Source organism: Chaetodon trifascialis, chromosome 16 (genome assembly GCF_039877785.1).
Source record: "Chaetodon trifascialis isolate fChaTrf1 chromosome 16, fChaTrf1.hap1, whole genome shotgun sequence".
Lineage (NCBI taxonomy): Eukaryota > Metazoa > Chordata > Actinopteri > Chaetodontiformes > Chaetodontidae > Chaetodon > Chaetodon trifascialis.
In genome coordinates this window covers 13,743,975-13,767,388 of record NC_092071.1, presented here as the reverse complement: position 1 = coordinate 13,767,388, position 23,414 = coordinate 13,743,975, and the positions used below count along the sequence as shown (strand labels likewise).

Genomic DNA, 23,414 nt, shown 5'->3' with positions numbered 1-23,414 from the left:
CCTGAAAAACAGCAACATGTGCAGCGATGACTTGATTAGTCAGAAAAATGGTTGCAGTAATTTCATGATTGATTAATCATCTATGTAGTTTTTGAAGTAAAATGTGATTTGGTTTTCTTCTATCATTTCTAAACATTTTTGAGATTCATCATTTAATCAAGAAATTAATCATTAAGCTTATTGATAATGAAAATAGTGGTGCACCGCTGTAACAGTAACTGTCACAGCCATTAAAGCCTAATACTATACTTCTAACACACAATAATCACATTGTCTCCTGTCATGGCTGTCAGATATTATGTTGCATGTTCTGCTCGACCATATGTCATCATAGCATAAATCCTTTGGCTGGTTTGATTCAGAGCTGAAAACACTGGCGAGGCTCCTGTGCCCAGTTGGCCCAAGGAAGAATGCTCAACAAGCAATGAGGACATGGCTGCAACAGCCGTTCAATACGCTGTGTACAAATTGGAAGCAGCAATAACTCAATTGCTGCAGCTAATTCACTCACGACTGAGGCATGGGTCCAGAAAAGTTGGATAATGCAGTGATGGCCTGCAGGGATTTGTTGCCCCACAGCCATCTCATTCAATATAGGCCAGGCTTCAGTGGGTATTACTCACTGGCTAAACAAGTCCTGCAGACAGCTAGCCCTACTTTTATGCCCAGCACCTTCACTTTGAGGTAGAAACTTTATTTTGGGGAGGGGTGAGGTTAATAAATGACCCAAAGTAAGTAACTTGCTCAAGTAAACATATTTTTTTCTGATCATTTGCTCTTTTGAACTTTGAAGCTGTAAGGATGTCTCTTTTTTGTTCCAGTCAAATCTAAAATAATGTAATCTCTCCATTACGTTTGCCAGTGCATTTGATTGGCTGACACATCACAATGAACACACAGCATCTACATGGTGTGAGTTTTCGATAAAGGTTTTGTCTCAGCCTGTAAAAAGTTAGAAAAGATTCTAAAAATGTATTTCTGATAAGTTCGTAAAGCCCTTAGTGGTGTTTTCCAAATTGATTCTGAACAGAGAAAAACAACAAATCTCACAATGGAGCTAGCTGCAGATTAATTTTCTGTCAAGCAACTAATCGATTGAAGCAGTAATCAGATATATAAAATGTATACAAGTGCTGTACATTAACTTGACTGAATTATTTCTTTAGAAAAACAGAACAAAAGCAGAATTATCAACAAGTTGCACTTTTACCAAATCCCCTCTGTGTGGGATGTGAGAAAGGGAAGTCACTGGATATACAGTATGTAGAATACACAGGGAATAACACATGGTAAAACTTTCATTTTTCACCTCCTTAATGTTATGTGTTTATTTTTGCTCTTTATAATCTCTTTATAATGAATGATGGTAATGATTTATTTCCCCTCTTTTGAACTCCAGATTAAAGAGTGATAATTGAGTTTGCAGCTGCACCGCAGTGGATATTTGCACGCTCATCTGATTTTTGAATTATGTAGCGACTGTTTATTTCTTTCATCTTTCAGCCAAGTTTCCTTGGTCTAGGTGGTGCTATCCCCCAGTTAAACACCATCACTCAGGATGAGTAATTTAATGCTGAATGTTATGGTGCTCCTGGGAGGCGTTGTGTGAAACCCGTAAATCACGAGCAATGACCTTTGTTGAATTGGTGGTCTAGTTGTGACTGCGAGTGGAATGTTGGTGCTGCTAAAAGACCGACTGCTCATCCTAATGGCATTATAATGAGGAAATATAGTTACAAAGCTACATGTGTTTCAAATGCTGAGGAGAATTGTCCAGTCATGCTTTTTCATGGAGAAAATCTCCATGTTCAAATTATTCTTTTAGAGGCGGAAATACAAAATTCAGTGTTTTATTTCCTCTTGATTTGACTACTTTATGACTTACTGGCCAATGGTATAAAACTGTCACATTTGAGGATTATGAACACAGCTAGCAAGCTCCCAACAGGGACCAAACCACATTACCCCAATTCCAGCTTTGCTGCACAGGCTTCCTAAGGATTGATTTATTGATCACCAACAAAGCAGCGCATGCTTTTTCTCTGGATACATTCCACTTTTCTGTCCATGTTCTCATGAACGCCGCTCCCCTCTCATCCTTCAACAGACTGAGGTTAAAAAGAGTGTGAGAGCCCCTGAAACCTATATGACCCTTTATATCATCATTTCTAAACTTGCCTTTATTACTATGTAGATTATTATTAGCTTTTCTGTTTCTGGTAGTTGTTCTCGTTGTCTTAACTCATATTCATAAAATGTCTACCCCAGTAAAATATTATTATTATTATTATTATTATTATTATTATTATTATTATTATTATTATTATTATTATTATTATTATTATTGACATTGGTAGTAGTAGCTGTGGTAAATAATAGTAATTTATCTATTTTCTATTTTTATTGGGAGTATGTCCATCATTAATGTTGTGTTTGATGTGAACACATTACCACTTTGGTAACCTTTCAAAGTGACAAAGTTTCCTTTTTTCACTTCTTTTCTTTTTTTTTCTTTATCCATATGGCTTCATGATGACCTTTAACAATATGTTGTTAAAGGTCGACGTTAATATTTACAGTGCACCTCACTTCCTGTGTTTTCCTTTTCATAACACTTGTCTGCTCCTTCCCAGATGTCCGGACGGATACTTCGGCCCTCGATGCTTACAGACTGAGCCGCTGCGGTTGTACATGCCCAATCCTTTCAAAAGTATGTTCACTTGGTATGAGCAGCTGAGAACAGAGACACAGTTGGCACTGGATTACCTCTGTGGACTCAGGCTGCCCCCTCCTCCCCCCAATCCGCCCCCGAGTACTCTTCCTCTTTCTCCTCCTCTTTCTCCTTCTCAGGTCAACACGCAATGAGCTGTGCACTACACCATGCACACGGTGGTGTCATCCATGGGAACACTCTGCTTCTGCTGTCTGTATTTGTGCTGTAGTTCTAATTCTGTGTCTCTCTGCCTCTCTCCCTCCCTCTCTCCCTCCCTCCCTCTCTCCCTCTCTCCCCCTTCACTTTTTCTTACGCATACTCTCCTTTTCACTCCACCCTTGCCCTCTCTCGTTCTTCTCTTTCTCACTCATCCACCCTCCTCCTCCTCCCTCTCTTTTTGTGGCTTTGTTTCTTTCCATCAGGTGTCCAAATGACTTTACTGGTGATCGCTGTCAAACCTACGTTATGGCCAGTTTCTACCGTATGTCAATTTCCTCTTCTGTCACTCTGTCAGACTGTCCTTGTGTCATGTGTGCATGCGGAGTGTAGAGAAATTTCATTAGTTTCCTGTTATTACCTAATAGTTGTGTCTGTGCCTCCTCAGATGACTCATTCACGAGCGGGCATAGTTTAGTAGTCATTGTGTTATTGTGTTTGGTTTGCATGTGCCCTTTAACTCGCAGTGTATTGCATGTGCACTCTCAGAATACAATCTCATAGTATGTTTGATAACAACAAGTAGGCGGCTGAATTTAGATTCTTTGTGGATGTCGATTTGTACAAAGTCAGCTGCATGGAACCACAACATCTAATGGCAAAACAATTACTAAAACCTAACCTTTAGCTCATTTGCTAATGGTGCAATCAGCTAAAAACTCAAGCATGTATGGTATGATCCTATCAGAGCTGATGGATGGAAAGCCGGATCTGAACAATTAGCATTAACTAATAGGCATGACAAATGATTGACTGTCTTAGTTGGTGCACTGGCTCCATTGATAAAGAAATGCTTGTCCTCTTGAAAAGAGATCTGATATGCTGGAGCTCAAACTGTTTTTCTTATAGGCCTTTATTATGTATTCCAGACAAACCAGATACAACATGTAGGATTTCTTCATAAATGTATGTGTGTGAAAGTATGACTCATTATTATTCATGCATCTGTCGGTACAGCATGTCATACATGAGCCAACATGACAAAATTCCAGTTAGCAAGAATTTAATTCGCAATTAAACTGATTTGATCTTAAAGATAATTTGGGATTTCCCAAAGGGCCAGTCATTAGCAGCAAATACTTTAAGTGTAAGTGTTCTCACTCTGTGAATCACAATGGCTTTAAGTAAAACTTACATGCATGTACAGGCTGGGCATGACATTCCTTCAAGACGAGCTGCTGAAAAAAAAAAAGCACAATTATTTTCACTTTTAAATCAGAGCTCAGTTCACTCTCTAGTAACCACTCAACATTGTTCAGTCCAACACTCGGCAAATTGCATTTGTTGCAAGCACACATTCCTTTCAAAGTCGCAGCAAAATGGTGCTTTCGCAGCACATGTCTTCTTCACAGAGTTTGTACGCTGCACTAGAGTGCCGTGTCAGAGAGCCTTGCTTGCCTGGGGTAAGAGAACCCTGCGCCGCTCCACAAGGCAACATCAGCAAACACATCCATCAACTGCAGAATTACACCAAGATTAGATGGAGGTTTGTAGAGGACTCCAACTTGATAGATCTTGCCCTTAAGGTTTTTCTATCTGAAAACCACCCCCTTGGTCTTGAATTGCGTTTCTTTAGACCATCAACTGCATTGTTTCTACACCTCAGTAGTACCTGTTGGTTGACTACTTGTAAAGAGATACAGGAAGAAGTGAGTGACCTGACATTAATGGAACATAAACATGTAGACTTTGGACCTCTAAGAAAACACACACAGGGCTAAAGGTAGTGTATAATAATCTTATAGAATTAAATACAAAGCCTGTAATCCATGTCAGTTAATAGCAAAGAATCTCTGCTATTTTACTGCATATTTGTCAGCACCATGTCTTTGCAAGCCCATGCGGTTGCAATTCAATGTAACAGTCTGAAAATAAGTAACTGCATCTGCGTCTTGGAGCTGCCTGATGCTGCCTACAGAGTCTCACCCCTGCAGTCTGACTTGTGGAGCTTACACATACTGTTTGCTGTATGTTGGCTACATAGTACAAAAAAAAAAGCCTTCTTCACTACAAGTAATTTCGTCTCACATTAAGATGTAATGCACTGTGCTGAAATTACTTGTCTTTTTGGCAGAGCGGACAGTGGTGTGTGGGAGCGCTTTGTCCTACACTCACTCGCTTCTCCTGCATTCTGTTTAACTTCAGCGCAGCTGTGCAACTGCATCAAGGACGGCGTTGATTACCAGTTCTCATCCAGCCACATGAGCACAGACCGGGCTTTGATTTCTCACTTTACATTCTTATACATTCAAATCAATTACCTGACTGCTTGTAGGCCATGAAGAAGAGGGTCAGGGTGAAGATTTAAGATCGTAACCAGTGTTGAGACAAGATGCACGCGTGTGTTCTCTGTCCATGATGCCACTATTATGAGAAGAACTTGCACGTACTTTCTAATTTAGGCATCACCTAAAATTCAAATGGAAAAGATTAAGCCTCCACTCAGTCCACGTGTAAGATATCCTGTCACTTTTCTTTCAAATGGCTATTGCCTTCTCATTGGCTCTAAACAGCAGATCGACAGTAAAAATCAATAAAAGTAAAAAACCATCATCGGCTCATGAAAGCCACGTTCACTCATAGATTTATTGGATGTAGTGAGCTGGAATGGCCTCTCACATATTTCACATTTCCTACTCTCAATTAAGATAAATAAATCAAATTTTGTGTCAGAGAGCAGGCACATGTACACGCACACACATCCATTCCATGCTGGAGGGGCGCCTCCCATCCCCAGGAGATACCCAAAGAGAAGGAGGATGGCTTCTGCTCCTCAGCCATAAGGGCTTGGCTTAACAAGAGCATGTTGTCATAAGAACAGCTGGGACTTGCTTCAACCCAAGTAAAGCAAGCGAACTGCCAGCGATATGGACTCAGCTGGTTGGTGCAGCCTCCCTATGGCCTCAGTTTGCCATATGATATAAAGCCCTATAAGTAGAATTCTTCTGATTCAGCATGTTTATTCCAGTACTGTTCAGATACACTCCTTTGAACTTGCCTGTTCATGTGATGGGTGTGTTTGGGAAATGACAGTGTAGCGTTTTTAAGAAGGCAGAAAACTGAAAGCACAGGTAATCTCAGCAGATGACGCATGTTTTCCCTGGTGCAGCAGTAATGAGGATGGCTACCCACCTAATATGTCCTCTTCCTGTTCGGAGATTTTGTTTGGTTATGTAATGAAATTGGACTTTCTGCAAACCTGAAACCTCAAAAGTCAGTTCTAAAATGTAGAAGTGCCTCCTCTGAAACCATCAGTAACATTAGACTGTGTTGAAACACACAGCTGACAGACAATTTCACACAAGAGGAACATCCAGAGCCGTGTTTGATTAGAATTTTATCATATAAAATCATGATTTAAAAAATCAGAGTATTAAAATTGTAGTAATTTAGTCATGCAGTTTAGTGCAGTGTGGTGTGAAGTGTGTGTTGCATGCTGTAAGTGTGTTCTGGTGTCTCGTCTTCGACATTACTGACCAAGTCACTCTGACTATGACTGACAAGTGTCTGTTGTTTCAGTTATGCTTATGTTAGTTTGCTCCACTGTATGTCCGAAGGTGCCACTCTCTTAATCTGGTCTTTTGTTTCTCTTTGTTTTTCTTCCAACTGTCAACCCTCTGCAATGGCAGAGCATCTTGGGATTGAATTTATGGGTATGGAACAATCCATTTTGATTCTCAGTCCTAGTGTAGCTCCTGAGTAGATGTCCTTCGTTTTGACTTGCTCCCGTTCCGTCTGTGGTGTGAACTGTAAATCATATTATCCCTCAATTAACCAATCGATCCCTTGATCAACCCTCCCATAACTCATTGTAATGACAAACCCTCAGTCAATGCAACTGATCCTCCATTAAACATCATTAACATGGATGTCATCACCTCTTATACCTGTGAAATGGGAAAGTACAACTATTAACTGAGTTTCCGTCTCTATCATGGTAACATATTTTTTCCTTTTTGGACTGATTTTTGGTTCCTCATTCCATCCGTAACAAGCATGATGTATCATGTTTGTAGCAACCAGATGTCTCAGTCTTCAACTCTGTCCAATCCTTTTAGCCTCATGCATTTAGTGTCTGTCTTTTCCTTTGACATGCCATCTCTTTTATTTTCATTTATGTGTGATCTTGTCCATGTTTCTTGCATCACCCTGGCTATAGCATAGCTGAAATGTGACTTTGAAGTATGAAATACAGTATCTGTGTTACTGGTTTGAATTATCCTTCAAGGAGTAGATGCTGTGATGTGAGCATGCATTGCTATATTTAGTACCAGTCATGTTTTTCTTCTATCTGCTGCTATTTCCACCCTCCTTCATTGTTAGCTCTTGTTTTCTGCTACCTTTTCCAGGGAAGTGCTTTGGTGGTTGAGAGTGTAGAATAAATGTAAGAGACATCTTATCAGAGCTTGAGTAATTATGCAAGTACATTTATGTATAATGAAAATGTGATGTTATACTGTCACCAACATCATTTATGAATATGGTTTATTTATGGTATCAGAAACTTGACATCATTTGGCAAACTGTAAAAAGACTGCCAATGAATGACAGATGGAAACCCCAGATGAATGGAGTTGGATGAATTCAATTCATTTTTATTACATTATTTATTATTTTACTCCATCATTTACCCCGGGGACACAAAGAGTCTACCTCAACTTCACACAAGCTTTTCTCTGGAAATGCAAAAAGCATCAGTCAAGATTCATATTTAATGACAATCCATCCCAAAATTCACTTGTTTCATGAATTACTGCAAAAAAAATCTCATCATTGTGCTCACTGAATGCCTGAGTAGATGAAGACTTCTATAAGTGAATAAGCAATTTAGACTTACAGGATCATGTCAAAAATTGCACATTTCCAATTCACATGTACAACAGTGCTATACGGCACAGTTTACAGGTTCTGCTGGTCATTAATTGAAGGCCTGAACCTATAAAGTAGTAATTCTCTAAAACTGTAATTGCTACAGTTTTAGAGAATACAGTTTCCTTAATATATCAGTGTAACTATTGCTGGGCCCCGGCCCCCACCCACGCTGCCTTACTGCAGCACAGGCAGCAACAGCATCTGTTGTATTTGTGATTATGTGAGAGGAGAGGGTTGACTGTGAAGTGAGTTGTCAGGGAAGGGAAGATGAAGCTTCATACTGCTCAGGATTTAGTCCAAAAAAAAAAAAAAGAGAGAAAGACCTGTAGATCTACAGTGAAGAAAAGCAGGAATCTGCACCTTCAAGACACTAATTTTTTAATTTTTTTTCCCCTTTTATTTCCCTCACTGTGTGCATGTGGCGTGTGTGTGGGTGCGTCTGTGTGTTTGTGGGTGTGATGTTGACAGAGGCAGAGGAACTCTACCAGAAAAGAGTCCTGACAATCACAGGAATTTGTGTGGCTCTGTTGGTGGTGGGCATCGTGTGTGTGGTTGCCTACTGTAAAACCAAGTAAGTCCCACTAATTAATGGATCACAGTATGATTTTTGAACATGTAGCCTTTCCTTTCAGATTTCTGTTACCACCTGGATTTTATTAAAAGATAACAGTGTATACTCAAGCTGCTGATATACTGTTAGCATGCCCTGTAATATGCAGCATAGGTGGGAATAATAGTTTACTGTATTTGCTCTCTTGTAATGTAGTCTTTTTATATTATTTTAAAAAGCATGTTAAATCATTACATAGGCATTCTTAACAAAAATCAGAGTGAGAGAGAATGACTGAGATTTGCTCCACAGGAAACAAAGAAAGAAGATGCACAATCATCTGCGACAAAACATGTGTCCAGAACATCCCAATCGTAGCCTACCTAACGGACCCAATCACCCAGGACCAGGACCAGAGGAAATCCCTATGGTAGATGTGAGTTTCTGAGAGGATTCCAAATGTTATTAAAGCATACGCACACAGATGTACACCAAATGGTTTTATGCTCAGTTATATAATCAAAGCTTGTCTTTTTTCACATTTTCCCATCTGTCAAATCCATTTTTCCTAACGCAGTACATATCAAAGAATGTCCCTGCAACTGAACGAGTTATACGGCCTGCAACAGAGGGATCGTTCCCTGCCAGCCATGCCTCTTCCAGATCTCACAACTCTTCCACACGAGCCCATTCATCAACTCACAGGTAAGCATGCACCATACAGCACGCAGCCCTCAGGCCTGCTTTACATTCAGCACTTCATATGAATACAGAATCTCACACAAAACCATTGGTTCATTTGATTTGAATGCCCCGCTACAGGTGCACCAATTGTCAAGCTTCTTTTTCAAAAGCCATATTAAGAAGCACACTGCACTTGGATGTGTACGTGTTAACACCTTTTTCATTTGTCAGGCATGAAGAACGGACATGGAGCCTGGAACATTCTGACAGCATCCTCTCTGACTCGCCGGGAATGATGTCATCATCTGTGGGGACCAGTAAATGCAGCAGTCCTGCGTGCATGGAGGCACGGGCCCGGCGCGCTGCACACTGTGGTTACTCTGACCCCCATCGGCCGGGCCTGCAGTACGGAGACTCCTTCGACTCGCTTGGAGACTCTCCGCACAGCGACAGGTGGGAAACAGGCCTGCGTGGCTGATATGGCACTGGGTTTGTCGTGAACATTTTGAGAAGTTTCCTCTCTCTGCTGGTTCTCTCTCAGCCTCGAGAGGCCAGTCAGGGCACTCTGAGAGACTCAGTGGAAACTGACACACAGCAGGCATGATGATGAAATTCGCTAAGGTAGGCAAGAGTGAAAAACAGTGCTTATTTCAATGGGAACTCTGGGCATACAGCTACTGTACCATTATTCCCTGGCCACTATGTAATTCTGATTGGTCAAAGTGTTCCCTTTAATTTTATTTAAGGAACAATGTGACATTTTGGGAAATACTGGAAATGTTTTTGCCATCTTGCCCAGAGACACATAAGAAGATATCAGTTTTATCTTTCTTTCACAGAGCTAAGTCCATGATAGGTTTAGCTTAGCTTAGCTTAGCTTAGCTTAGCTTAGCACAAAGAGTAGAAGCAGGAAGAAGTAGTCAACTCTGTCTGTCAGAAGTGAGGAAATGTGCCTTTCAACAACTCCAAAGCTGTCTATACTTATCCTGCTGCTATTTTTGTACTGAAGGAACTAGGATATTAATCATATGACACTGGGCAAGATGGCTAACAAGCATATTACCCATAGTGTTGGACTGTTCTTTTATGGACTAGAACATGATGGCTCAAACTGATTCACTCTCAGTAGTGTGCTCTCAGGTCTTCCACATGCTCTCTATTCCAGATGTACTCAACGTAACCCATAACCTGAGTTTGAACTTACTTTTTAAGTGCCTGAGATAAACTCCCTGATTTTGTTATATGGCCCAATAGCAACACCCCAAATCCCCAAATGCCCTCCCTGCTCTCTGCTGATGTTTTGAATTCCAACACACCCATCACTCAACGAGCCTACATTAGCAGCGAGCTGGGAGGAAATTTTGGGATATGGGAGCGCAATCGGGCCCTATACCTAAACTATGGAGTGTATGTTTAAGAAACAACACCTAGAAAAGCAGTTGATGATGTATTTTTGCAAGTAGCACACCTATTTTTCGAAGGAGGGGAATGATGACCCAGTTAGGCAGAATCTGACTTTACTGACCCTGTAATTGAAGACCCTGTGTTTAGGGTTTTGAGAAAACATGCTAAAGGTTGCCATACTGGAGGATGCCCTGCCATTTCCTTTTGTAAAACTTAAACAAGGTCTGCTTTGTTTAAAGTCTTCAGAATCAGCCAATGTCCTCCTTAATGGAACTTTTATTATATTCAGCATTAGCCCACCATATCAGATGAGTCACCAATAGAAAAGGTGTTGTACAGTGACAGCTCAATGGAGCCTGAGCAGTAGGCTTGAAGAAAAGGTACCCAGTGAAACCATGTATGACCCAGTGAATAGGACAGTTGGATATTCAGATGGTAAAATCTCACAAACTCTGAGAGGGAGCAACAAGATCATTTTTCAGCAACAACAAAGTGGTCACATTCTCAGACGAGTGGAAAGCTTGAAGAAATTAAACCCTCATGCAGGGTTGCACACAGCTTTGTAAGTGCAAAGCCCAAATATCATCCTATGTGCTGACATTATACTCAGTGAGACATGGATTGCTTATTCCTGCAAAGAACATATAGTACTTGAGGTGTTGAATATGCAAATCAGTGCATGCCCAGCTTCAGTTATGCTTTACCCACTGAGCCAAATATGAAAGTAATGGAATGAGGAGGTTAATAAACTCTTTATAGCTGTTTCACACATGCAGCTGTACAGTATTTTTTAAAATTCTGGAACGGACTATCTGACTGATGCTGTCTGCAGCAAAAACTTTGATATAATATAAATCACAAGAACTTGACAAAGAAATTGGACTATGCAGTGCTGACAACTGTTCTTTGAATAAATAGTATCTAAAGCAAATGGCCAGTTCCACCTAAACTGTCAAAAACTAACCAGACAAGATATGTCTTGCCTTTTATTTGTTTGAGCTCTAAGGTATTAACATTGCCAGCATACAGCAAGCATGCATGCATGGATAGACTTGGCCATTGAGTTGTTATGCAGAGCCAGATTGCATAACCAACATCCACTCAGAGTCACTCCAGGTAACAAGCACCTCTACCATCATGGCAGCAGTTTCTGCATCAGCTGAATCAGCAGTGTTGTGGGAATATCTCAGGCTTGTGTCTCACACAGCCTGCTGTCACTCCTCAGAGAAATAAACAGACAATCCAAACACTCTGATCCACGATGATTTACCATCAGAGATATGTAAATTCTTGGTTGCTTTTCAAATGTATTGACATGAATGATTAGTTGGTTTATGATTATGGTGTTGTGACTGTAGGGCTGTAAGGATAATTCTCCCATAAATTCCTGATGTTTTCACATCCAAACAATCCAAATATGGCCAATGAGTCTTTAAGTCTAGGTGGAGGAGAGAAGGAATAGTTGCAACCATAACAAGCGAGTGTGAGGCCAAGTTTTCTGTTAGAGAAAGTACACAAAATGTACGTGTCTTTAAAGTTTAATATTGACTTTCTACCTCGAAAGACAAGTAGGACAAGTTTTGAGAGCTCATGTCTAACGGTCATTCAGTGGTTCTGTATCTTCAAGAACCTCCACACTGACTTCAGCATTCAGCCATGTTTAAACAGAGCCTCTTAAGATGGTAACCACAGTAACTACGAGTTGTTTAGATAGCAGTTTGTTTAAAGGGCAATGAATATTCAGAAGGGTACAGCATAACATGACTTAAAACCTCAAAGCTTATTGTGCAGAAATGAGCAGCTGGTTAAATTATTGTAGAGGAGTATGGTCTGCATATTATTATTAGTATTATTATTATGGACATCCATCCATCCATTTTCTATACTGCCTATCCCTTTTGGGGTTGTGGGGGGGCTGGAGCCTATCCCAGCTGTCATTATTATTATTATTGTTGTTGTTGTTGTTGTTGTTGTTGTTGTCGTTCAACTTTTATTTCAACTCAACAATTAGATTAATTTACAATATAGTAAAAAACATTGACAAAAAAAATATTGTCTATACACTAACATGCCAAAAAAGATGCAGTCACTAAGTATGTTTAATATAACTACAAGACCATTGAAGTGTAAATCTTTGCTCAAGTACAAGCCCGACTTAAAAGGTTTGTTTTTAAAAGTGTTAGAAAGTAGGACACTGAGTTGGCTGTGCAATCTTGTTGGGCAGGTTGGTCCAGAGCCTGGGGGCCTCAGGCTGGGCTTTGGCTTCTGCTTGAGAAGCTCATATAGAGCAAGGTGATCGTCAAAGAACCAGTGCAAATGTTGTTCATAAAATTCACAACTGTAATTCTGTTTAGTAGAACCGTGAATGACTGTCTTTTCATGTCTGTCTCGACTGCAATTCATGGCTAAATTACTGTGCTTAATGGTTACCAATATTAATGGGAATAATGATGAATTCACCTTTGCAAATCATCAGCATCAACCAATATTATGTTTGTACATTATAAGACCCAAGAATATTAACAAAGGAAGTGGATCCACAATAGATCCCTGGGGGACGCCACATGAAGCTTTTGCCAATGGTGACATTAACTTCCCATCAGAGATATTTCAGTCCTGCAGACAAGATGAAAACTAGTCTTGAGCTTTACCAGGATGCCACTAAAACACACTTTCGGCTTTCCCACGGCTAGTTTTTCTCAGGGTTGAACCCTGGGAAAAACTATGACCAGTCACTATGATCAGTATCAACCTACCTTCCAGCAGTTAAACTCAAGTCAACATTAAGGTTCATAATACTTTCTTCTGTTCAACATTGAAGTGGCCATTTACAGTTTGGTAATAAGTTGGCACTTGAAAGTTCACTGAGGTAACAAAATGCATTTGAAACATCCAGACTATATTTTTTTTTACACTCCTCTTCTTTCTCACATCTGTTCTTTGCTCTTCTCTACTTAACTGTTTACCCCTCTCTGTATTTACCACAGATATGTGTCAGCCCTGACAACACCAGCCCGCCTCTCGCCAGTGGATTTCCATTACTCATTGCCCTCGCAGGTGCCTACCTTCCAGATCACGTCCCCCAATGCCAGCCATGCCATGTCTCTCCCTCCTGCTGTCCACAACCCCTACCCTCTGGAGGACGACCAGCCTCTGCTGCGCCGCTACCAGGTGCCCCTACACGATGCCCAGTGCCAGGAGCCCTACCGGCAGCAGCGTCGTACCTATCTTAATGACAGCAGGGGCAGCCTGCCCTCCAGCCCCTACCGGCTGGCTGAGGAAGAAGACTATGAGACCACCCAGGAGTATCTCTCCTCTCGGGAGCAACCAAAGAGAAGTGGGTCCAGTGGAACTGGTAGTCGGCGCTGGCGGAGATCCAGACTGAATGGCCACGTGGCCCCGCGTGGATATGAGGCATCTCGGGACTATGGGTCTCGAAGCTGCCTAACAGATAGTGAGTCAGAGGAGGACGGTGAGAGCACGCCCTTCCTCAGTATGCAGAACATGAATGCCGAGCCCTCCACCATCTACAGGCCGGTGGACAGTCGGACTTCTAACTCATCGGGGCGGCACAGTGGGCATGGGAACATGCATACAAGACTTACACACTCACGCTCCAAACCGGACAATACACCCCATTAAAGAGTGAAAATGAACCAACAAAAATCAATATAGTATAGACCTGCATCTATAAGAAATATTTTTATTTTATATAACTGACAGATATTCTAAACAAATGAAATATTTATTTTCATTTTAGCAAAAGTTGTCTACTAGTTAACAGCAAAGACTTTTTTATAGGGAAAACTCTATTTATATGTACATTTTGATTTACAGCATAAAAAGATGTGCCAGTTTTTTCACAACGTAAAAAAATAGAGTAATATTGTGGTGCCTTTTGCTGTATGCCGATGCCAGAGGGCCAGTGGAGGTTTTTGTAGCCTTTCTTATATGGACGCCTCATTTTTTATACACATTTATGTTTTGTTTTCTCTCTGGTTTCCTGTTTTACTTTCTTTACATTCTTTGAGGAGTCTAGCCCCACTGGAACATAACCCCTTCCATGTCACGCAATATAAACCACTTCAACATAAAGTGTATGTTTACATTAATATGATTCGCCTGTAGGGTTTATGATTTGGGATCTAATAGAACACCTGATAAATACAGTGTAGATCCTGTTTGCCCTCTGACTAATGTCTACCAAGTGAGAGAGAGAGAGAGAGAGAGAGAGAGAGAGAGAGAGAGAGAGAGAGAGAGAGAGAGAGAGAGAGAGAGAGTGCGCGCGCGCATGTCAGTCTGCTTGCATGTATTTGTGATTGTTACATGAATTTCATTGTTTGTTGTGGTGACATCAGATGTGTGGATCTACTGGTGTCTCAGCAGATCTGACAGAAGAGTGTCTCAGAGGTTCACATAATAGTGCTTTATTAGAACAGTGACCCCTCCAGTGTAGGTGGACAGGTAAGGCTGATGTAGGGTTGTATGTTATGCAGGTCATTGCTTGATGGGTTTACAGCTATTCTGCCCCTTTCCCGCCCTGCCCCAGTAGAGTCCCTTTTATTCCCCAGCAGGTTTTCCTCATGTTTGTCCATTATGAGGCCAACAAACACTGAGCTGCTTGGCACAGGGTGACCCCCACCATCAGAGGTGATGGCAAAACAAAAAGGTTGCATCTGTTTTCACTCAACTCAGCCTCTAGTCCCATGCCTCATCATCCTTCTGTGTCCATTCTGTTTTTGTGGCTCATGTTAAAGGCCGCACAGTGTCTCAGGATTTCCACATGCCCACCCCACACCCCCAACCCCTCCACCCAAAACCCTGCTCACCCTCTTCCTCAATTTAAGGTCCGCCTAAGACCAAGCTTCTCAGATAATGAAGGCCTAAATGTTAACATACAGTCTACCAGTTCCCTGAACACTCCCATTCAGAGAGAAAGAAAGTGGAAACAGCTCAGTGGAGAACAGTACAGAACATATAGAGGAAATAGCTGTGAAACTTTGGAGGATCATACAATGCAAAAATATGCAATCTTTCTATTTTGCTGTTTGATTACATCATTTTCTAAGAGGTGACTGTAGTGTGTTGTGTGTACAAAAACTATGTGATGCCTATAGTGTAGAATGAAATATCATGATATAAATGCATATTTACATGAGTTAGTTTTTAAAGCCATTATGCAGCCATCTATCAAGTTGTCAGCCTTTCTTGTTTGCACACTCATGTCCATTGAATGACTGTGTCCATGAATTATGTTACCACTCGGTTTTAGACCGTCCCACCTTACATGCGCACTTCCAAGTAATGTCAAATAGCATCCAGATAGTGTCTCCTCCAATAGTACTGTGTACTGTTTTGTCTTGTTGACAGATCTAGTCATTTTAAATTTAGTCCGTAAATGCTAATAATTTTAAAAATGAACCAAAATCCCCCGTCCTCCACTGAAGGTGAATATTTAAAAGATAATTCAAGAAATGTCAAACCCATTAAAAGTGACTCAGTGAGAGAGATCAGTGGATGATGTTTCATCACTGTTGGTTTGTTTCTACTCCTTGTTAAAAAAAAACAAAAAAAAAAACATATACACATACAAAAAAACAACTGAATGCTGAATTATAGGATGATTATTGGTTAAAAAAAAACACTCCTAAAAAGATTGATCTGCAATTCTAACTGCTATATGGTAAATGCACTGTGGTATTGTTATAGAGAAAGGTCTTTGGTCACACCTCACTTACAGATATTTCATTAATTTTCTCACCTCTGGGTCTAATTTTGTATGTCTGAAAAATGCATAAGAAGACAGTGCTCCTCTAGTTTAAATGTGGTACTCCCTTCACTTTACCAATCCTCTCACCCAATGGAGATGCTACCAGGCACGTCCTGTGAGTCTCTTCTGTTTAATTTTATGACACCACCACCACCATCACCCCTACCCAACCCTACTCTCGCTTGAAATGTTTGAACACCTCTCTTCTGCATGTCCTTGTGGTCACGGTTAGATGGGTGCATGGTAAAAAAGCAGCAGACAATTCTTTTCCAGTCAGTGAAAGTGTATTTCATTTAACATTCAGCAATAAAAAAGAACCTTTCCCCATGTCATTCCTGAAATATGCTAGAAAAAAAAGAGAAAAAAAAATGCGAGATTGTCATAGATTGTAAAATAAAATGAAAAATGAATCCACCTGTTCATATGAGAAAATAAATCTTTATTCATATCATTTTACGATGCAGTTATTTCTGTAAAAAGCTTTGCTCTGCATTTCGATCCATCTTTACACAAGTACACATAAAATCGGACTATTTGTTTAACATGCTGACTGAGGCTGTATAAATTATAACAAAAACTGTTTTACATTGTAGCTCTGCTATAGCTCATACAGTAAGTGCCAGACACACAAGCCCATATAAACACACACATCCTGCATAACAGCTGGACATTGTACAATTACATAAATGTCTGACAGACAAAAAAGAGAATACAACAGATGTGGCTCCTTAAATTAAAAAAAAGAATCTTTGGTGACTCAAATATGAGATGTAACTCAGTTTATCTTCACGCTGACATCTTTTAGAGTCTTTATGATTTAAAAGATACAAGTCAAGAGTACAGAATATGTCTCAGCTTTTAAGTTTCTTCCTCATACACGCTTATGTGTAGTTTAGCTTATGCATTAGCATGGATACACCACTAGATGGTGACACAACAGCAAGATTCACAAGTCACACACCTTTGGCAAAGCGTTATTCAGTATTGTAATCAGTAATATTTCCTCATTTAAGAGAAAAACACCTTCAAGATATAACAGCAGTGTTTGTGGGAGGAGAAATATGGAATATCAATACCTCCAGTTGAAAATGCAGTTCAGTCACAGGCGTGTGACGCTGAAAGCCAATGCAAGTCATCCATCCATTATCTATACCGCCTATCCCTTTCGGGGTTGCAGGGGGCTGGAGCCTGTCCCAGCTACAATGGGCGAGAGGCGGGGTACACCCTGAACCGGTCGCCAGCCGATTGCAGGGCCACATGCAAGGACAAACAAACATTCACACTCACACTCACACCTACGGACAATTTAGAGTCATCAATTAACCTAATGAGCATGTTTTTGGTCTGTGGGAGGAAGCCGGAGTACCCGGAGAGAACCCACGCATGCACGGGAAGAACATGCAAACTTCACACAGAAAGGCCCCGTCTGACCTGGGGATCGAACCGGCAACCTTCGTGCTGTGAGGCACGCGCACTACCTGCTGCGCCACCGTGCAGCCCCAATGCAAGTCAATGTTGTCATATTAGAAAATACAGTAACCATGAAGTTGTTTATTCATTTGTAGCATTTAGAGTCAGTCTACTCAACATTAGCAGTTTCAACACTGCTGTGTATTTCAACACAAATGTATCCAACACAACTGGTATTTCTTAGTGGTGGAGATGATGGGGAAAGGCTCACCTCTGGACCACAACTCTCCCTACAGAGATCCATGTTGAATCCAGAGCATGAAACAAGTTCACAAATTCCAAATAGACTGACTGAATTTGTAATTTCTTATAGCTCTATCATGGGAAAATGATGTTCAAAAGTAAGTGTCATTCAGCAGAAAATACAATATTTATGCTTCCCTGTGTCTTTCAGAAGTGGGGAAAAAAGCCTTGCAGACATTAACTAGACTGTCTGTGAGATTCAGGAGTTAAATATTTAAAGATCGAGGCTCATTTTCAACTCGTTTATGAGAAACCAGAGGTTGTCATCCAAACATTAAGTTAAAAAGTCAAGTAAAATTAAAACCGGAGTAGTGCTTAAGATGTAACACTTCATCCTGCATGTGTTTTCTTTGAAGAAAATGTTACGTAACAACAAGCAGGTTTAATCAGTGAAGGATTTCTTTCAGATGCACAGGATCAGGCCCAGTCAGTGACTCACAGACCCTTTGTCAAGCTGTGCCTGTTGTATGTCTGTCTCCCCACTGGATGGTGCTGTTTTTGCTGTATTTAAAACTAAAATCTGCTATTTTGTTCTGGTCAAGCAGGCTCCTTTCAGTGAATTTAGCTGACAATGACTCGTTTAAATGGGACTTAATTAACAAATAATGCAGATGATTTGGGTTCAGAAAACCAGTTAAAAAAAGGGACAGACAAGACATAAATGAATAGGTGTTGATTTTAATGAAAATACATGTTTTGTTCACAAAGACAAGGTAATATAAAAAGTTATAAAAACATCAGCGAAAGCATAGTCTTTAACCTGTAGAAGGCTTATATATAGGAATTATCCTTTTTTTATGTAAAATATAGAACATAATTGGTCCAAAGTAAGACTAAAGTCCTCAAAGCTACTGTATAGCAAATAAACATAGATCTGATTGTTTGTAGCTATTCATCTCACTGGATTGACCTGTTCAGAGAAAAACAACATTGCAACTCCATTTGTCCAGCTGTCATAAGACACAATAAACTCTTTATGGAAATCAAACAAATATACAGACCAGACAAAAAAGCAGTACCCACTCTACTTTCATTAACATGTCAGCAAAAACATCAGGAGTACAATAAAGAAGGCCTCAGGCAGGCTGCTTTAGGAGATCCGCCTGCGTGTCTTGCAAGCCTATTGCTTCCTTTGGTGCCATTTTGGAGCGTCTCCCAGATCCCCTGTGTTTAAAATAGAAAATGCAAATAGATAATGGGTCATTCAGTTTTTTTTTCTCTCTCTCTCTCCAACCATGATGATGGACTCTTTGTGACTAAAAATGAATGGTTTGATTCTAAGGAATGCAGAGACATAAGGAAAGGGACACATCATGCGTCCTGGAGTTTGATCTTACATGTCCTCCACGTCCTGTATTGTGTCGGGAAGGGGTGAGCCAAGTGTTTCTGGGAGAAATATTCCAGCCACTCCGCTGATAATTGGGGCTCCTCCGTAGATTATACCTGGTAGCCAAGGGAGGTAGTCCCCGGTGAGAAGCACCATGGGGGCCACCATGGCTCCCATACGAGCCATCATTGATACGACACCCATGCCATTCTGACTGAGAGGGAAAAGCACAACTCTCAAATGCCCCAAACAACCATAAATACACTCTGTCAGCACATGACACACTGCTGCTGAGAGCAGTCAGTAAGCATGAACCAGAAGATGTTTCCAATACCTTGTTGATGCAATAGTGTGGAGAATTCCAGCCTTTCTGAAGGCATCTATATGTTACAAAACGAGCCTGTATGTAATGAAGTGGTCAGTGAGTTTACAATGATCCTTCACCTTTTAGCCCTCATGCCATGGGAGACTCTGTTTGACACTGTTAATATTTATCTCCCACCTGCCCTCTGACCTTTATTTGCTCTCCTGCCATAAAATGCATCAATGAACAACGCAGACTGCAGACTAACAAAATACAGATCACATGGCCCTTCTTTGCTGTAGTTTGCAGCAAAATTTTATTTTTAATAGATTTCACTATTCTGTCAGAAGCCCCAACTACTCCAAGTATGTATTAATTAATATAATAAACTATGAACTGCAATTCTCCAGAAGTTGCAGCACAATTGTGAGAGCCTGCGTCCAGACTTCTGAGGCAGCATTTCCAATTTTTGTTCAGCAAAACAGCAATTCAGTCTGCTAATCAGGCTAGAGGAGAAGATAAACTCTCATCTGACTCATTCATAAATAGAGATGGGTTCTGATTTCCTCAATAAACTGAAGTAAACTCGTTAAATGCTAAATTGTGTAATAATAAAGCTAATTTTCCTCCCAAAAAAAGACTCACCGAATGATGGTTGGGAACAGTTCTCCAGAGTAAAGGTAGCAGCAGTTGAACGAGGCAGCAAGACAACCTTTACCCAGTACAGCCAGACAGGTGCGTAGAGTCTGTTTATCTGCACATGGGTGGAACATGTTATCATATCACTTTGTTCTGTTTGTGCTGCAAAATTTTCTGCGGTGTTGGAACATACCAATGGGTACCAGCACGTTGATTAAAATAGTGACTCCGGCGATGATGAGGGCACCACATTGTGATGGACGCCGCCCCAAAACACTCATACACACGCTCATGATTACTTTAGCAGGGATGTCCACAGCTCCAAAGATCACTTGGATTACGTAGATGTCCACCCCAAACTTTTGCAGATCCATAGCAAGACCATAGTAGGCAAAGCTTGTTGATAACCTCAAAAAAAAAAAAAAAAAAACATGTGTTATGTCATTGTAATTTCATAGAAGGTGTTTGAAAACTGCCACTGAGTTTTTCTACAACATGAACAGGACATGTACCAGACGGCGCTGAGGCTGATTGTCATGGTCCTCATTGTGGGTGTGCGGAACAGATCCAGGACAGTGTAGGAACCTCGCGAACCGGACATCTCTTTCTTCATGGACTCATGCAGCATCTATGCATGAAGAGAGACTTCTCTTAAATCAAAGTGATTTTATTCACAATTTAAACAAAGACAGATGGTGCAACAACACACACACACCACATTCCCTTACTTTAACGTCGATTTTTTCAGCCTCTTTGCTGCGTCCATTAAATTTGGCCACACTTTTAAGGTTCTTGATGGCTGCCTCAGGCTTATGATTCAGGACTAACCATCTTGATGATTCATGAAACCACCTGTATGAGATATTTGTAGGGTTTGTTGGTGAATAGTGAAACATAGAAAGTCTTTGCAACTTTAAACATTGTTTAGTAATTCTGGCTGCAACTTTCATTTGCATTTCAACACTTGGCGTCTCACCATGAGACGAGGAAGAAGACATAGAAGGGCAAAGACACAGCCAGGGTTAACCACCTCCAGTCCCGGATGAAGTAGGCCAGGACTGCCAGGACCAGCTGCCCCACTGTGTAACTGTAACCTGTTATTGTCCCCACTGCTGTCCGCACACGAGTAGGGATCCACTCCACGACTGGAAATGAAAGAATTACAGAAAAAGGGATCTTAGCAATGTTGTATAACATCTGGTAAAGTCCCAGTTGTCATCAAGCTAGTCAAACATCTTACTGAGCGAGAAGGTATTGAGCCCCAGGCCAGACAGAGCCATGCCGCAGCCAAACCGGAACAGGCAGAAGAGGGAGAAGGAGTTTGAGAAAGAGGCACATGTCCCTGACACCGCCATCAGCAGGTTAGAGACGAGCAGGAGGATGCGTCGACCGTATCTAGGAGCCGAGTTAGTTTGCAAATATTGAGGTCAGTGAGGTCAGGCTATTTGACTTGAATAATTTTTTAACTCTGAAATGATTAAGTTTTCTTATGTGATGTTCATCCATGTTTCAAAAATGACTAAAAAGATTTTATATATATGATTGACTGCAACAGATAACTGCCTTATCAGTAACAAAGCCACACTGTAACATCAGTGGGGTAGATTAACGTTACCTGTCTGAAAGAACTCCGAAGAAAAGAGCCCCCACAAGCACACCTCCCATGTAGACAGTTTGTCCCATTTCCTTCAAGGAGCGTAAATCGCACACCAAATCCCACTGAAAAAAAAATGTAACACAATTTAACACACAACAAGACAACATATAAGCATAAAATTTGACTGAATTAAAGCTATGCACTCCTACATCAGATATAATTGTGGAACTCCTGTCAGTCAGGTTATATAACCATCCGTCTGTGCATCCCTGCAGTTCAATGTCCAAACCATCCTGAATGTCTCCCTGCTCCCTTGAGCTGGAGGTGCCATTCTTAGGCAGGAGGTCCCACTGTGGAGTGATGTAACGCTGGCACTTCTGTGGCTCTCCTCTCTGGTCTTTCGGCACTGTAATCAGCAGCGTTTCCTCTGGGCTCAGCTGGGACTGAGAGAGGTTTGTGTGTGCGCTGCAGTAGTGATAGGGCACCGAGGCCACAAAGTTCTGCAGCAGGTTGTGACTAGCCATCATCAGGACAGGTATGCAGAGGAGGGTCACATGCACGATCTGGAAACGTCCTGTGCTGCCCACCACCTCCAGTAACTCAGCAAACGGCATGATTTTGTACAACTAGAGCTCCACAAGGTGTCTTAATATTAATGGCACTAAATCCTGTTGTTGTTAAGTTCCTCAAGTATGGATGTGCAAAGAGAAGTACGTTGCTGTAGCACCTGTGAAAGTATTAAACAAAACAGAAGTTATGAGAATTGACAGCTGAGTATATTTGTCTAATAATAAAACAGAATTGATTGACTTACCGGCCGAATTAGTCTTCTTTCATTAAATAGAATATTGGTAGCACCTCATTAAAATATTAACACATGATACCAGCAATTCAAATAAATTCCTGGCCAAAGTGTTCCACAAAGATTCCTTTAAAAAGCCAAAAAATCAAAAAGAACTAAAAGTCGTCTTGTCGCTGCAGTGTGTTAACATAAGTAATCGGCTCTCAAATTCCTACGGCTTTTCTGAACCTTGGATTATTAGACGTGCAATGTAACCTCTTGAGGTATTAGCAGCTCATTCACTGAGCGCTGAGGTAGAATGCTGAGTCCTCGCTGTGCAGGAGCAATTCCAGGTTGAAGTGTTTCAGTGTAAGTGAGCTCCAGCATCCAGGGTGGGTGCAGAAATGTGCTCTTTTCCCTCTTTGCAATGAAACACCCTCTGCCCCTTATTGGTTACTTAATATGAAGGACAGGGTGATAAAGTGTGTGTGCGTGTGCGTGCGTGTGGGTGCCCCATGTATTACAAACATTGTGGGGACATAAACCTGTTCACACAGAATAGGTTAAGGTTAGGTTTGGATTAGGTAAATAGGTTAGGTTAAGGTTAGGGTTAGGTAAATAGTGGTTATGGTTATGGTGAGGGTAAGTCTCCAGGAAATGAATGTAAATCTATGTGATGTCCCCACAAGTGATGAAAACCTAACATTTGTGTGTGAGCATGCATGTGCACACGTGTATACACCTGTCAGACGAACCAACCTCCTCTGACTTTAGTAGTGTTTTCCTTGTCACTTTCTTTAATGTTTTCTCCAGCTGTTTCCTTTTGTTCATAAGTCAACCTGGA

At 41.0% G+C, this 23,414-nt stretch overlaps 2 protein-coding genes across 5 annotated transcripts in view; one reads left to right on the top strand and one right to left on the bottom strand.

Moving 5' to 3' along the window:
* nrg2a (neuregulin 2a) overlaps positions 1-15,539 on the top strand; it is a 70,719-nt gene extending 55,180 nt beyond the window's left edge. For 2 of the 4 annotated variants that reach the window (XM_070983600.1, XM_070983603.1), the window contains exons 5-11: positions 3,136-3,194; positions 6,559-6,582; positions 8,270-8,372; positions 8,664-8,787; positions 8,929-9,056; positions 9,267-9,488; positions 13,427-15,539. In XM_070983600.1, the coding sequence (XP_070839701.1) occupies positions 3,136-3,194; positions 6,559-6,582; positions 8,270-8,372; positions 8,664-8,787; positions 8,929-9,056; positions 9,267-9,488; positions 13,427-14,081 (1,315 nt within the window). In that variant the 3' untranslated portion in view covers positions 14,082-15,539. Of the gene's footprint in view, positions 1-2,633; positions 2,711-3,135; positions 3,195-6,558; positions 6,583-8,269; positions 8,373-8,663; positions 8,788-8,928; positions 9,057-9,266; positions 9,489-13,426 lie in introns of all 4 variants that reach the window. The other 2 variants (XM_070983602.1, XM_070983601.1) reach the window with 2 other exon arrangements.
* Positions 15,540-18,599: 3,060 nt separating this feature from the next.
* On the bottom strand, positions 18,600-22,924 carry slc22a6l (solute carrier family 22 member 6, like). The gene is made up of 11 exons (XM_070983081.1): positions 22,604-22,924; positions 21,999-22,516; positions 21,808-21,911; positions 21,433-21,587; positions 21,169-21,337; positions 20,921-21,044; positions 20,705-20,820; positions 20,386-20,600; positions 20,199-20,307; positions 19,260-19,463; positions 18,600-19,086 (listed from the first exon to the last, which is right to left on the bottom strand). The coding sequence occupies exons 2-11, from the start codon at positions 22,401-22,403 to the stop codon at positions 18,999-19,001; spliced, it is 1,689 nt and encodes a 562-aa protein (XP_070839182.1). The 5' UTR covers positions 22,404-22,516; positions 22,604-22,924; the 3' UTR covers positions 18,600-18,998.
* Positions 22,925-23,414: the final 490 nt, after the last annotated feature.